This window comes from Macaca nemestrina, chromosome 10 (assembly GCF_043159975.1).
Source record: "Macaca nemestrina isolate mMacNem1 chromosome 10, mMacNem.hap1, whole genome shotgun sequence".
NCBI classification, from domain to species: domain Eukaryota; kingdom Metazoa; phylum Chordata; class Mammalia; order Primates; family Cercopithecidae; genus Macaca; species Macaca nemestrina.
The window spans coordinates 19,371,491-19,386,354 of record NC_092134.1 but is presented as its reverse complement, the minus strand read 5'-3'; the positions used below and the strand labels follow the sequence as shown (position 1 = coordinate 19,386,354).

Here is a 14,864-nt window from a genome sequence, read left to right as displayed (position 1 = left end):
AGGATGCATGGGAGCTGGCCCTGAGAGGCTGGAATCATGGAGGCTCCTCTACCAGCCCTGGGTTCTCACTAAATTCCTTCTGCTGAGATAAAAAAGATCACCAGTGCTTTTGACTCCATGTCTCTGGCACTACTGCTCTCCCTCTTCAAACTCACGCCCACCCTCGAGCTAACTAGATATTTACAATATTCAGAATCCTATTCACTAATATGCAGTGTGCACGATTCTACGGGTCAGTGGAGAGCGCTAAATGTTCCACTCAGAAGACAATAAAGTTCTCCAGACAGACCTGGAGCCGGGGAGGGAGAAAGCAATGGCAGCTTCCCCGGGAAACAAAAAGAGCAAAGGGATCCTTGCAGGAAAGATGTGCTTGTGATGGGCTCCTCCTTCCTGGCAGACCACTGCGTTCCGTGGCGCAAGCCCCAGTGTGGGAGAGGGAAGAGTTGCTACAGGGATGGAGGGGCCAGAAATAGCCGCCTGACAGGGAGAAGGGCCAATCCTTGAGAGGCTGTGAGTTGAGCCTGTACTGTCCTCGGCTGCCCTTTCTCCTCCCGGAGCCCAGGGTAAAGGCAGGCAAGGGATGGAGGGGGAGGAGCTGTCACCTCCATAAATCACTAGAGGGCTGTGCTGGGCTTCAGAATGAACATCCGCAGCCGGGCCCGGGGTGGCAAGCACGGGACCCCTGGGTGCTAGGTGAACTTCCTCAGTGGCACGCACTGCCCCGATTACCTGGGAGTCCACCTTCTGTCCTAATAAAGCTGACGAGCAAAACTGAGCCAACGATGACATGTCAAAGGGCTCACGGCTGGCGCCCGCCCTGGTTGGACCCTCCATGTCCCAAGGGCTGTGTCAACCTGGCATGAACCTCTGGGTGCTGAAAGAGGGCTTCCAGTGAGGGGCTCCAGTGCCTTTGCGCTCTGCTCTCATCAATGGCCGGAATCCCCTCTACCTCTGACAAGCTCTTCCTCAGAGAAGCAGTGAGCGTTTCCTGGAGGAGCACCCATTGGGCTTTAAAGGTTGGCATCACAAGAGGTCCAGTGGATGGGTGAGAAAAGAGGCCCAGTGGGTGGCCAAATAAGAAGGGGAAAACCTTTTCTTATTTCAGACCACCACCATTGTCATCACTGCCGCCTTCCATCTCCTCATCACAGCCAACAGCCAGTACACAGCGGCCAGGCCCTTTTCTAAATCATCACCCCATTCAGACCCCACGATGACTCTATGAAAATATGGAAAACCCTATGACCATTTTATGAGGGGGGAAACTGAGGCACACAGAAAGGATGTCACTTGCCCAAGGTCACACGGGAGATTCGTGGCAGCCCTGGGGTTCAAACTCAGGCAGTCTGGCTTTGAAGTTTGTGCTGTAACGACAAGCTCTCGCACTGGTCTTTGTAAGAGACATTTCTGAGGAGCAGAGAGTGAATCCCTCATTTCTCCCCCAAGCACAGCCTCCTACAGGAACTCTGATATAAGATAGATGACAACACTTCTACACCATCACTGCCCAATCCCCTCAGGCACCCAGAGCTCAGTGGAATGCAGTGGAGAAAAGATGCTGCCCTGTACTCTGTTCTGTCCACAGAGCACCACATGTGGGCATGAATCCGTGGACCAAGGGTGGCTCTGAGAAGGAAACGGTGTACCAGTATCGAGTGCCCACCACATGCCAGGACCGAGTCAGTGTCTCCCATGCATCACCTGCTCTAACCCTGGCAGGGGGGCGCAGCCATCATTCTCGTTTCACAGATGAGAAAACTGTGGCACAGGGAAGGCCAGTGTGGGTTGAGCTGCCACGGGTGGGAGCTCTGAAAGGCAGCCCTCTGCTGCTACCCTGAGCCAACGCAGGGCACCACGTGCCTGCCCCGCTGTGAGGGTGAGGGCCGTGACCTGCTGCATGCAAGGTGGGTTCCGTGCTGTCCCTGACGTGAGGCGAGGGAAAGGCTGCCAGCCAGGAGGAGAGAGGAGCAGATGTCTGGACAAATATGGCCATGTGTCAACAAAACAGGCACTTGAGCTCAAGACTCAGAGACAAAGGTGGCTGGCGAGGCTCTCCGAGGGTCCCAGTGCACCTTCTCTGCCTGTGTGTGTTCCCAGGGCCCACAAAGGCCGCAGCTGTGTCCCGGAGCTGCCACCTTTGGTTCTGCACAGCTGACCCACACCCTGGGCCTCTTGTGATGCCAGACTGCTAAAGCCCAATGGCTGTGATTCCAGGAAATGTTCACTGTTCTTCTGAGGAACAGCTTGTCAGAGGTGGAGGGGATCCCAGCCATTAATGAGACCTCCCTGTCACTTTATTTTAGCCTTGAGGAACAGCGAGGCTGAGAGGGGACAGGTCGTCTGCGGGCAGAGCTCACGGAAGGCAGCCCACTGTGACAGCTCTGCCACTACCTTCCTTCTGGATTCTGACCTGGAGCTCGGTGCCACGAGGGCAGTGGCTTTGGGTACAGCCGGGCCCTTGTTCACACAGCCTCTGCCCCACATCGGCGGCTGGGCCCAGCACCCACTGCAGGAGCAAAGCCTGGCTGTGCTGCACTGAACCAATTTGGAGATGCCGCCTTGCTTAAAAAATAAAAGGTTCTCAAGGAGCCTGGAGGGATTTCGGTACACACGCTTCCATGCAGCTGCACCTGCCGGGGCTGCCCTCACAGACAACCAGCACAAAACAGAACCCCCGGCCATGAGCAGAAGAAAGGAAGGGAAAGATGCATTCCCTTGGCTGCTTCTTGGGTGCCTCTTACTCTCCTTTCCAAGTGCTCTGCCCTCTCCGCACTGTTCTGTGTGGCATTTCCCATGCTGCCTACCCCACGGGGCCACCTGAACTGAGGAATTTTCTTGATGACTTGGAGAGGCCTGGGAAACGCATTTGCTCCCCATCCCCAGTTTATGTCCCAGGTTCCTGCATACATGAAACAGGGGGAGGGAAGGGGGACACAGAAACTGCTTCTTCCTCCGAATACAAAATCCCCAGGATCTTCTCCAAGGATGTTGTACACATTAAGCAGAATCAAAGGCAAAAAGAGAACACCTGCGTGAGGAGGTGACTCTGTGTGTTAGAGGTCTGGCTGCCTCTCCTATAACGGGTCCTGGAAAGGGGAGGCCGGGACAGGTGGGGAAGGGAGCCACGGTCTCACCTTTGCATCCTGCTTAGTGAGGAAGTCCACAAAGCCGAAGCCTCTGTGTGTGCCTGTCCCAGTCATCTTCTTTGGCAGGCGGACCGTCTTCAACTCCCCAAAGGTGCTAAAAACAAAAGGCAAGATATAGGGGTTTAAGACTAGAGGCCTGCAAGTGAGGTCGGGAAGGCAGGACTGATTCTCACACGTAAATCCCTTTGGATTATAAAAGACAAGTGCATGCAGGCACGCAGACGCTCGCACGTGTCAGCTCAGGGGCACGAGCGGCCTTCTCCCAGGCCCGGGCCATCAGGCAGGGCAGGGAGGCAACAATCGGGCTGGAGACGTGAATGGAGAATTTTCAGTTCCTCTGCAACTAGCTAGAGACTCTCTGCCCCCATGGGGCCCCACTTCCCTGTGGGGTAACTATGCACTGGGGAGGACCCTGCCTAGTACACAAGTAGCCAGGCTCGGGTTGGGGGGCCTGGGCAGGTCAAGGTGCTGCCCATGTGTGCGAGTCGGGGCTCTGGACATGGGACCAGCAGGGTTGCCTGACCTTTCCAAACTGCCTCTATGTCTGAGCTGAGCACATGGCGACCCCAGGCTGAGCAAATGGGATGGGGCCCCTTCTCCAGGACCTGGGACGTTTGGGACATGTGTTTCTTTAGCGCTCAAATGACACGCAGCGACTCCCTCTAAACCCTGCTTCCCCTCCCTCTGAGCTTTCATTTCGATATCTTCCAAGCCAAAGTCAGGCAAAGCTCTGGAGAAGAAAATGGGTTGGCTTCTCCTGACAGGGATCAAACCGGTAACCACAGCCTTGGACCATCCCCCCTGGTTCCCTCCTCTCCTCTCCTCCAGATTAAACCTTTGAGAAATTGTAGGACAAAGGGATAGGGCTTTCTCAGGCCTCCTTGCCTCCCTGTCTCACTTCCCACCCCCCAATCTTTTCCTAATGTCCATTTATCAAATATATACGTACAAATTGCTGCCGATAAATATTTAATGTGCACGGCATCTGAAGAGAGGTATTATTTTATTTGAAAATCTACACACACTTTCGGCCGCCTGGGCACACACATACGCACGATGGTCTAGGATGCTTTGGGGCCAAAGACCGATTGGGTAAAAAACACAGTAAAGGCCGTAAGCTCTCATGAAATGATATAAGCTAAATCCAAAGCGTTAACCCACAGCCCTGCCAGCATGACCAGGCATCTGCCAGCCCAATTTCTGAAGGCAGGACGGTGTGTAAATGCGGCATTATGAATCCTCAAAATGAATCTGCACGTCTCCTCAGAGCTCTCCCCACCAGCTCTGCTCCCCCCTCCTGGTGCCTCCTCTGTGTGGGCAACGAAAAACAACAGAGATGCACTGGTGACAAGGCCAGCCTCCCAGGGAGGGGAAGGAGCCAGGAATGTGGGGAGTGGAGCCCGGTCAGGTTTCCCTGCTGGAGGGGAGCCGGGACTGGGGACCAGAGGCTGGGCAGGTGGGGACAAGGTGAGGTTGGAGAGCTGAGGAGTCAAGCCCGCAAACCCTGCTTCATTCTGCCACCTAAAGGCGGATCCATCCCATGACAGACACTGTCTCTCTTCCCTCCACCAAAGCCCCTCTGCCATGCTGGCTTTGAACAGGGAGGGCAGGGCATGGACAAATTTTCTTGTAAGCTCATTCAGAAGAATGGTTCTTTGGGTCCAGGTCTTCAGAAGGCCACTAGCACCGCAGGGATGGCACATCCGGTGGCTAAGGGGCTGGAGCCTGAGAGCATTCAGAGCTGGTATGAGGCAACTAAGAGGCACAGGGAAAACCAGGCTGGCTGCTTTCTCAACACAGCCGCAGACAGCCACTGGGTGAGCTGGTTCCTCCATCCCTGCCTTGGCCTCACCTAACTGCACTAGCCCCGAGATGTCTTTCCCAACCCCTCAAGGCTGGGGTGACTGCCCCCATCCACAGTGTCACCGCTCACCGTGCTCCCCGACCAGGGGTCTGTGGGGTGCATGCCTGTTTACTTCTCTGCCTTCCCTGGCCGGGGCTAGGGCTCAGCTCTGCAAGAGTCCAGGCCCCATCTATCTTGCTCATCACTGGACCTGCGGCAGTGAGCCCAGCGTCTGGCTCAGGGTAGAAGCCTGAAGGTATTTTGGAATGAATGAACAAGCAAATGGTAGCCCTGGAAGGTGGACATTACCATGGGTAAATTACACCTACCCTCAGAGAGTGGTGATGAGGGTGAAATGAAATACACATAGCACTAATGTGAACTATTGTTAGCCTTATCATTCCCGTGTTACAGATGAAGAAACCGCAGCTCTGGGAGCCAGGGGTCCTTCCTCACAGGCGGCAGGGTTAGAATGTGAATCCAGGCATGTCTGACGTTATGCCCGAGCTCTCTTTCTGCTGCACAATGACTCAACCCCCTTGCATCATCTGGACGGGGACTGGCCACTTGTAAGAGCCGGGGCCTCTTTCTTCCTGAGTCTTGGTCAGGTCTGCGGTGAAGCAGGAAGACCCCATGCGGGGTGGCCAGGAATGCCTTGTGTAGACTCCCAGGGGTCCAGTGACTTCCCTAAGACCACCAGGCAAGGTGGGGGTAGACCGAGTCCCAGTTCTTTCTGCCCACACTGTGTGCAAACCCTCTACTTCTGCCCACAAGGGCTATAATCTCCTATCCCTTGATGGTCTCAATGACCTCTGCCCAGATTTCTGGTAAGCCAGACTGTGTGTGTGTGTGTGTGTGTGTGAAGGGGAGAAGGGGTCATGGGAGGGGGGTGGTGTGAGAGAGAAAGAGAGAGAGAGAGAGAGAGAGAGAGAGAGAGAAAGAGAGAAAGAGACTGTTGAGGTTAATTCCTCCCTCTCTGCAGCACATTGCAAGCTGTGGATGCTGTGTGCATTGTAAGCAGCTAAGGGTCCAGAGAAAGGCGAGGAAAATAATTAAAAGGTAGAGAAAAACGCCGTTGAGGAGCGGCTGCAGGAGCCATGCTTTCGTGGCCTGCAGAAGTGGCATTTGAGAGTTCGGCAGGGAAAGCCGGGACAGAAGGGCAGCCTGGATCTACCAGGAATCGTGGGCAGGGATCAGGGAGCTGGGAATCCCATCCCAGGCAGCTGAAGGGCCTTGGGGAGGTCCCGGTTGTGGTCGGGGGTTTCCAGGCAGACATCAGCATGACAAATGAAATGACGCCTATGAAGACTGCAAGCTTCAGAAATCCTATTATTCTTCAGGGTCAGAGAAATGGCTACGGTGAGCAGGTTTCTTCCTTCCTTGTAAGAACAGGACAAGAGAGAACTGAAGCTTAAGGAGGAGCTGAAAGATCAGGGTTAGATCTTAGAAGGAACTTCCCAATGTCTGTGGACACTTCCTGAAATGCATGGATGAGGCTTCAAGACACCATCATTGCTGCCATCATCTCCGCTACCAATGAGTGTCTGCAATATGCGGTTTTTTAAATACATCATCTCCATGCCTCTGTTTTACAGATGGGAAAACCAAGGGCCAGAGAAGAAAAGCGACTTGCCCATGTCCCACGGACCCAGGAACTCAAAACCCGGGTCTTTTTCATCCGGGCTGCTTCTCTCAGCCCAAGAACAAAGCTGGACAGTGAGTGGCTTGGTTGCTTGTATAACGGTATGGGATCATATGAGGCCAATACTAATGATCTCAGAGAGCTATTGAAAGAGAATTAAAAAGAAAAAAAAAAGGTTGGGGGAGAAGAAATCAATGAAGTACCTTTAGCTCCTTGGAGATAAGCGATATATAAATACCAGCCATTATTAAGGTTCTTATCTGACAGCAAGGTCTACGAAGCTGTTTTTAAGAGCAGCTTTTGAAGGAAGTTGTGCGTGAACCTTTGTCTTCTGGGAGCTTAGGCCACTGTCGGGGTGAAGCTGCGCAGGGCCACCAGGGACTGGGGAGGAAGAAAATCACGGGGCACCCAGGAACTCCTCCCTGAGACCAACTCTGCCGCTCGGGAAGGAGACGCACACCACACTCCCCACTGTGCAGATAATAGAAACCACAAAGTAGCAATTACTGTATCAGAAGCTGTGAATAAAGAGGACATACCGGGCTTTTAAACACAGCCCTCCTTCCCTCCCCCACCATGCTCACACTTCGGTAACAAACTCACACCTCACTTTTCCAATTATTTCATTCACCCTGGGTTCACCAATTACTCCCCCACCCTGAGCCCCACCCCCTCTGCCATGCCAGGCACATGATTGGTGGTGGGTTTGTGGGTTTTCCACAACTGGAGTTTGTTGTCACGTTTCTAATTTCTTTTGAGGAGTGTTGGGGGGGTGAGGGGGAGAGAAGGGAGGAGCGGGAGGAGGTGGGACGGGGCTCTGAGGTGCTGCGTGAGGCAAGCCAATTACGCCCAGCACTCATAAACAAGTCGGGGGATGTAAATTGTGTTTGCACACAGGCCTGAAGGCAGACACAATACATATGTGTGTGTGGGGGGCAGCCAGCGTGCGGGTGGGTGGGGATTTCCTCCCTCCATGCAAACTGTGTGCCCCCTGACTGGTCTCGCCCCAGCCTTGGCCAGCAGCTGCTACCGAAAAAGGATGAATCATCTTGGGTCTCTCTCTCCCTCCCTGATTGAAGCGACAGGCTCAGGGCGAGAGAAGTGAGAGGAAGGGTGGAGCAGAGGAAGTGAGAACCCTCCAGAGATGCGGAGCTGGACAGTTTTGCAGCTGTGCTGGTACCTGGAGCCTGGGTAGGCTAGGAGTCCGGCTTAACCCCACAGCCTGCATGCTGGCACCAAGTGGGGTCAAGCCTAGGGCCCTCTGCTTCCAGGACATAAGTCTCCCTCACTATTTGGATCTGCTGGAAGAGCCAGAATCCCAGCAGAAGTGCTGAGTCATTGGGGGAGTTTGCTGGCATAACTTCTCCCCACCTGCGCCCAAGGCATTGTTGAGAAAAAAAGTCTGCCACCACCCAAGAGACCCTGAGTCAGAACAACGGTGTGATCTGAACAAGATGAAGGGGTGGTTTCATGATAAGAATAAACTGCAGGTTGCTTGTGCTCCACCTAGAGGTAAGAAAAAATAGCTAAATCTCTTGGCATTAAAAAGCCTTTCAAATATGCCACCCCCACCAATTTTCTAACACACATGACGCACATACACGCACATCTGTCCATTCACTGGGTACTTCCTCAGTGCTTACGTGCCCTGCAGCATGTTAGCACATGCTGGACATGAACTCATAAGGCCCATGTGAGCTGAGCGATGTCAATACCATTTCCTAGATGGAGAAAACTGAGGCTCAAAGAAGGAACATGATTTCTCCAAGGTCTCGGTGAGCCCTTAACTACTACAAGGGGTGAAGTGACTTGCCCAGGGTTCCTTGGGCAGCATCAGGCTGAGCTAGGCTCAAAGCGGGCAGTGTGCCCCACAGGTTTGTGCTTTGCTAAGAGCTCACACGATTGGTCCACTTATCCGCAAGCAGTCAAAGATGATGCAGAGCACAGGGAGGGAGTTACCAGCAGGTCAAGCATTAACCTTGTTCTCAGGGTGCCCTCACCTTGACTGGGGGCAGCTGCATGGGAAGCCTCTTAGCTGGGAAGCAGCCAGTGAGCTCCCTCCCCTCTTCCTCAGAGGCACAAGAAGACTCTGGGATAAAGTCACTTATCTCAACTGGTAAAGGTCTAGAGCTGAGGATGCCTGATCTTTGCTTACTGCTCCCCTGGCCTCATCCTAAAGAAGGGCCCCACCAGTGAACTTATGCACCCATGGAACCATTCCCACTGAGCAACAAATATGGTAAGATGGCAGCTGCCTTGCACCGTGTCCTGTCTCACATTCCCCTTCCCTTACAGAGTTCCCATGTGGCCAAGGGCCCCAGTTGTGGCAAGCTGGAGAGAGAGACCAACTGCACAGCTAGGGGCAAACCTATCCCTTCGTCTATAATGGGAAATTTCTGTAGCGGAGGGAGGCTTGGGAACAGAACTATCATCTAAAATTCTCACTTTTCCTGAGATGTATACAAACTAAAGCCTTTGGTGAGGGCTGGTCTCAAGCCTGCCTCATCCAACTCTCTAACAGAGGCTAATCCAATCAATCTGGTGGGTTTCAATGGGTACTAGTGCCCCGAGTTTCACAAGTATGTGCTAGTCATCAGCACTCCCACGGTGGGTTTCAATGGCTATACTGTCCCAAGTTTCATGAATATCTGTTAGTCCTCACCATTCCCACAGTGGGTTTCCATGGCCACTAGTGCCTTGAGTTTTGTGTGTATGTGCCAGTCATCATCTCTTCCAAATTGCTTAATGCTCTAATGGTTTTTGTATCCTTAGAATAATTTCTGAGTTCCTTACTTGGGACTCAAGGCTGTGCCTGATCAGACTTACTTTTCTTGCTCTCCAATCTTATCTCATGCCCTGCACCCCCTCATTTACTATGAAGAATCTACACTGGCTTTCCCCATTCCCTGAACCCACCAAACGTATGCTTACCTCAGGGCCTTTGCACTTGCTTTTTGCATCACCTGGAACCCTGCTTGCCTAGTTGTTTTCACAACTGACTCTTTCTTGCCATTCAATTTTCAGCTGAAATGCCACCTCCTCAAAGAGGCCTTCTGTGACCACCCTATCTAACGTTGCCTCCTTTGCACACCAGCCCCCGCCTGTCACATCTGAGCACTGTCTGAAATGGCTCGTTTACTTTTTTATCTTTCCTCTTATTTTGCTAGAGACTGAAAGTGGACTCTAAGATGTCAGGGGTCTTATACTCTGTTGTGTCTACAGAACCTGAGACTGTGTCTAGCACTCAGAAAACACTGTATCCATTCATTTAATCATGGATTCATCATCTATTGACCGCTCCCTAAGTGCCAGGTCCCCATACTTCACATGCATTATCTCATATAACTATATGCTCTTGTGGAGGCACAGTCACACTTGGGGGCAACATATTCAGTCTTTCCGTCCCACAGGATGATGCTCTTTTATATAGTGCAATCATATGCTATTACAAGGAGCATTTGGTCCTCAAGAATCAACACTCTTTCCAAAGTATTCACGTTTATTCCTTCCAGGCAATGAATAATCACAGCAAGAAAAAAAAAGGGGGCGTACCAAAGGAATACTGTCTGGATAACGATGTTCAAATCATGTGCTGCTTGGTGGGAAAGAGAAGACACTGGCTCCTCCACAGGCAACCCTGGCCAAGATGCAGACACAAACAAGGAGTCTCAGCATGTTTTGCCCTGCACTGAGATGCTTTCCCTCCTGCAGAATGTTATGTTGATGAGTGTGTACAAAGTGCAGGGTCAAGCCTACTCTGACAAGGGGCAATGGCTTTGGAAGCCATTTAATGGAGGCATATTTAGGTGTGGAGTTTCTTCCTCTTCTGTTCTTGCGCTCTCTTCTTAGAGAGTGCCTTTGAGACTGAACTTCTCCAGTTACTGCTCATCATGGTGAGAGCCAGGTGTAGAAAGGTTACCTTATCGCCATCAATGCAATATTCCCTTTCATTTTTGCCTCCTGGAGGCTGAAAAATGGCCTAGTTTCCAAGAAAGTGAAAAAAAGAGGTGTGGAGGATGGCATTTAGCTTTTCTCAATAGCCTTTCATTGGGGTCCTTTCCAGGCAAGCGTGAGCCTCTCGTGTTCTAGATGAGAAATCCCAGGGATGAGCACTTAAATGGTATTTCTAAATCAGAGTCAGGGCCTGAGTTTCAGATGGAACCCATGGACTCTCCTGGAGGCTTTGGATGGGGGCGGATTTGGCACTGGAAAAAGTAGGCTCCTGGCCTGGCTCTGCCCCTCATCAACTGGGTGAACCTGGGCAAATCATTTCCAGCCTGGACTGATCCCTGGACTGGCAGCATCAGCATCACCTGGGAGCGTGTCAAAAATGCAATGTTCTGCCCACCTCTTGTCTTTCTGGATCAGAAGCTCTGGGGCTGCACCAAGCCCTCTAGGTGAGTGTGGGCCTGCTCAGGGTTGAGGCCCACTGCCTCACTGGAAGGGACAGGGGCCACTCAGCCCTAATCTAGACAGTCAGGTGGACATCTGGGCCTGGGACTAGCAGATCTTCCCCTTCTTCCAAAGAAGCTAGTGATCCAGATTCTTTTAAGAAATGAGATTTTAAAATATTGGTAACAAAGTCAAGACACTGTGTTGCCAAAAACAACAGAAGGAGTCTGTGGGCTGCCTTGGGTGCCATGTTCTACATTTGAGCTCCATTCTGATTCTGGTTTCAAGAGATCATAAGGGCTGGTCTACTTCCCAAAATGAGGAATCCTCTTACCTCTTTATGACCTGGGGTTAGGGCTTGGGACAAGCAACAGGGCCTTTCTGACCTCTCCTTTGGCCCTTGTAGCCTACCAGTCCTCTCAGTTGCGTTCACATAATGTAGCCTCTGCAGGATTCTAAGCTCTTTGGGGACACAGAGGGTCTTGCCATGGCAATTTGCTGCACAGCATCTACCTCAGATGTGAACACATTTGTGGCTACACTTAATGAATGAATCATCCCTCACCAATCTCCAGCACTCAAACCACAATTTGAAGCTTGATAGGAATTTTCATGGGACTCGTCATTCAGATACTATGGATCCTGCAATCATCAGGCAAATACTTCCCAAGCATATCCTGTGTGCAGGCACCAAGCTCTGGGCTGGGAAAGAACAGTGGACCTGATGTGCTCTGGCCTCCAGGGGGCGCGGATTTTAAGCCAGTGGTTTTCAATCCCCTCCAACCCAGGGTTGGTGCACACTTTCAGCAAATTTTCAGCATGCATCCCCAACATATGTACAGTTTAAAACTGATAAATGGTATGTGCATGTACTGCTATTTCATTCTCTATGTAGATCTTTAAATAAAAATTAGGAAATTTAAGGTCAGCTACGGGGACTCATGCCTGTAATCCTAGTACTTTGGGAGCCTGAGGTGGGTGAGTAACTTGGGGTTTGGACTACCCTGGCCAACATGGTGAGTCCCCATTTCTACTAAAGACACAAAACAAAAATTAGCCAGGTGTGGTGGCGTGCACCTGTAAACAGCCCAGCTAGTGGGGAGGCTGAGGCAGGAGAATTGCTTGAACCTGGAGACAGAGGTGGCAGTGAGCCGTGACTGCACCACTGCACTCTAGCCTGGTTGAGAGTGAGACTCTGTCTCAATAAATAAACAACTAGGAAATTTAGAAGGACGAAATAAAACCTAAGTAGAAATGGACATTCTAGTATTTTTTCTCCTGCTCCATCACAGGCACCTTCTGTAGTCACACCCTTTATTTGAGAGCACACAACAGGCCAGGCATTGTGCTAAATACAGTCCATTTGTTACTCTTATGCATCCTCAGTAACCCTGTGAGGCAGCTGTGTGCCCATTTTACATACAGGAAAAATGAGTCTCTGGCTGCTTAAGGTATTTACCAAAATGTACAAAGCTATTAGATGGTGAGCCAGGTCTCATACCAAGGCCTGACGAAACCCCAAAGCCTATGCTCTCCTCACCTGTTGCCTCCCAGTAGACAGGGTAGATCTGTGCATGGAGTTTAGAAGCAATTGAAGGGGGAACACTGTCTGCTGAACCTGAATAGAGTCCTTGGGCAGAGAATTTCATAAAAATAGAGTTTTAAAAATCAGAGATAACTTTCCAAAAACAGTGTTTCTTGAACTTGTCCTGAAAGATATTAATAGGTATTCTGTGTGTAAAGTCTTCTGGGATTTGGTAAGTTTGGAAGACATCTGTTTAAACAGAGTTCAGCAAGCTTTTCTGCTGCAGACCTTGTCAGTGCCTTTAATATGTTAGGTACATGGAGGATTTCTCTGAGAAAGGAAAAGACATAGTGTTTCTCAAACTCCCAAACAAGGAAAGCTTATTAGCATCTCTCAGGACACCGGTATTCCACGGAACACAGCTGGGAGGTATGATGTGGGAGAGGAAAAGAAGGCAGTCATTTCAGGAGGGCTGAGCATACACATTAAGGCACAAGGCCTTGGTCTTTAACTAACATTCAGGTAACACTTCTAACTTACCAGGGACTGTACACAGTAGGGAGCTTCTGCAGAGGAAGTCGAGCTCTGAGAGCGAGCGGCCAAGTCACAGCATCAAGCATCACCAAAAGAACCTAATTGTGGGGCCAGATTTTGGTTCAGATCCCAGCCCGGCACCTGCCACCACCTTTCTGAGGCTCAGTTTTGTCACCTATAAAATGGGCTCCAACCAACACACAATGTTGTTGGCTCCTGGCATATATCAGGAACTGAAGAAATGGGAGCTGTTGTGAGTAATGTACTTGTCTGTGAAAAGGATCTGTATTGGTGCCAAGTAGGTGACCCCTCCTAAGCCCTTACAGTGTTTTGGTGTTCAAAGCGAGGAGCTGGCTGAGTGAGTCCAACCCTTCCTAGTGAACATCAGGAGTTCCCAGCAAAGAGCTGAGATGGCAAAGGGGCCTAAGCAGAAGAGGCCAGATGTGATGCTGTGATTCGTGGAGCTCTGAAAAAGCAGCAGATCTCCCTCTTATCCACATGTCCTACTAGCTTTACAACATAATCAGAAGAAATTGTCCCCAAGAAGGTATCTCTCAGCCAGACCCAGGTACCTCTGCCATCCCTTGGGTGGAGCAAGCCCTTGGGACAGCTGTGCATGCTCCTCCTCTCAGGAGAGGATGGAGGCATGATTTCTGGCCTGCGGTACTGCATTCTGGTCAGTTCCATCCCTCTGCCTGAGTGAGCTGATGAAACACACAGTGGACACTCTCCCCCACTTTCTCCCCCTCTGGTCTTCAGCTGCCTCAAGTACAGCTAATCCCATTACAAGAAAATAAAGTGGATAATTCAGGCTAATGAAATCGTTACTAAAATGTGGCCAGCCAGAGGTGGACATTCAGAACCAATTTAACACCCTTTGGTGTCGTCATCCTCAGTACAAGAAATGTCTGAAAAGAGGAAGGACAAAAATTAAAGAGGAAAAACAAAAACAGAAACAGAAAAAACCCAGCCGCTCGCTTGTTAGCTTAAGAATGGTTCAAGAATTAATCAGCTGCATATCTTGCTTTTTGCTATTATTTCCATCAGGCCTGATATCTCCACGGTAACTCCAGAAACTCCAAGAGGAGATGGAGAGAATCTAGGAAGTCACCAGCTGTGGTGAACATTGTGCATAACTTGATACCCTTTGTTTTGTCCATTTCTGCTGCCACTCTAAGAAAAGCCACTAAGGGGTGAACTCCTGGGCCCCCAGGGCTGCTCCACGTCAACACCAAATCTAGAAACCTCTGGTACTGGATTTAACTAGCCCTGGGGTTGCTATGAAGATGAAGTTTCAGGATCCTGGAGGGCTGAGGGTGGAAACCAAGTTAGTGACAAGGCAGGAGGAGAAGATAGGGTGAGCTCCCTTGTAAAACAGAGCAGGGAGCTGGACCTACTGTTTCAGAGTGAGCAGGCGATGGCAAGCAGGGAGACACACTGTGTCACCGGCTCACACCCACTCCTGCCGCCTGCTGCCTGCTGCCAGCCACGCCTCCTGAAAAGGCCGGATTCAGGGTGGCCGCTCAACTTCCTAGCACCTGCTATCTCCACACTGTGCCCACTCCTTCCCCTGCCACGACTCCTACCTACACTGAAAGGGCCCTATCAATTTCATTTGGTTCAGATCCATTTCAGTGCTCAGAACCCTAATGTGGCCTGCAGAGCATGAATCCAGATGGCCTCGGGTTGCCTTGCACCAGCCCTGCACTGTGCTGCTCTCCCAGTCTGTTTTGACTCCTCGAGCTAAGGCAAGAATCTTCCAATGACCTGGATTCTCCTACC

At 51.1% G+C, this 14,864-nt stretch overlaps 1 protein-coding gene across 1 annotated transcript in view; it reads right to left on the bottom strand.

Moving 5' to 3' along the window:
- LOC105493362 (RNA binding motif protein 19) overlaps positions 1-14,864 on the bottom strand; it is a 142,705-nt gene that overhangs the window by 33,961 nt on the left and 93,880 nt on the right. Inside the window, exon 22 of the mRNA XM_071071012.1 lies at positions 3,135-3,240. Within this exon, the coding sequence (XP_070927113.1) occupies positions 3,135-3,240 (106 nt within the window). The remainder of the gene's footprint in view (positions 1-3,134; positions 3,241-14,864) is intronic.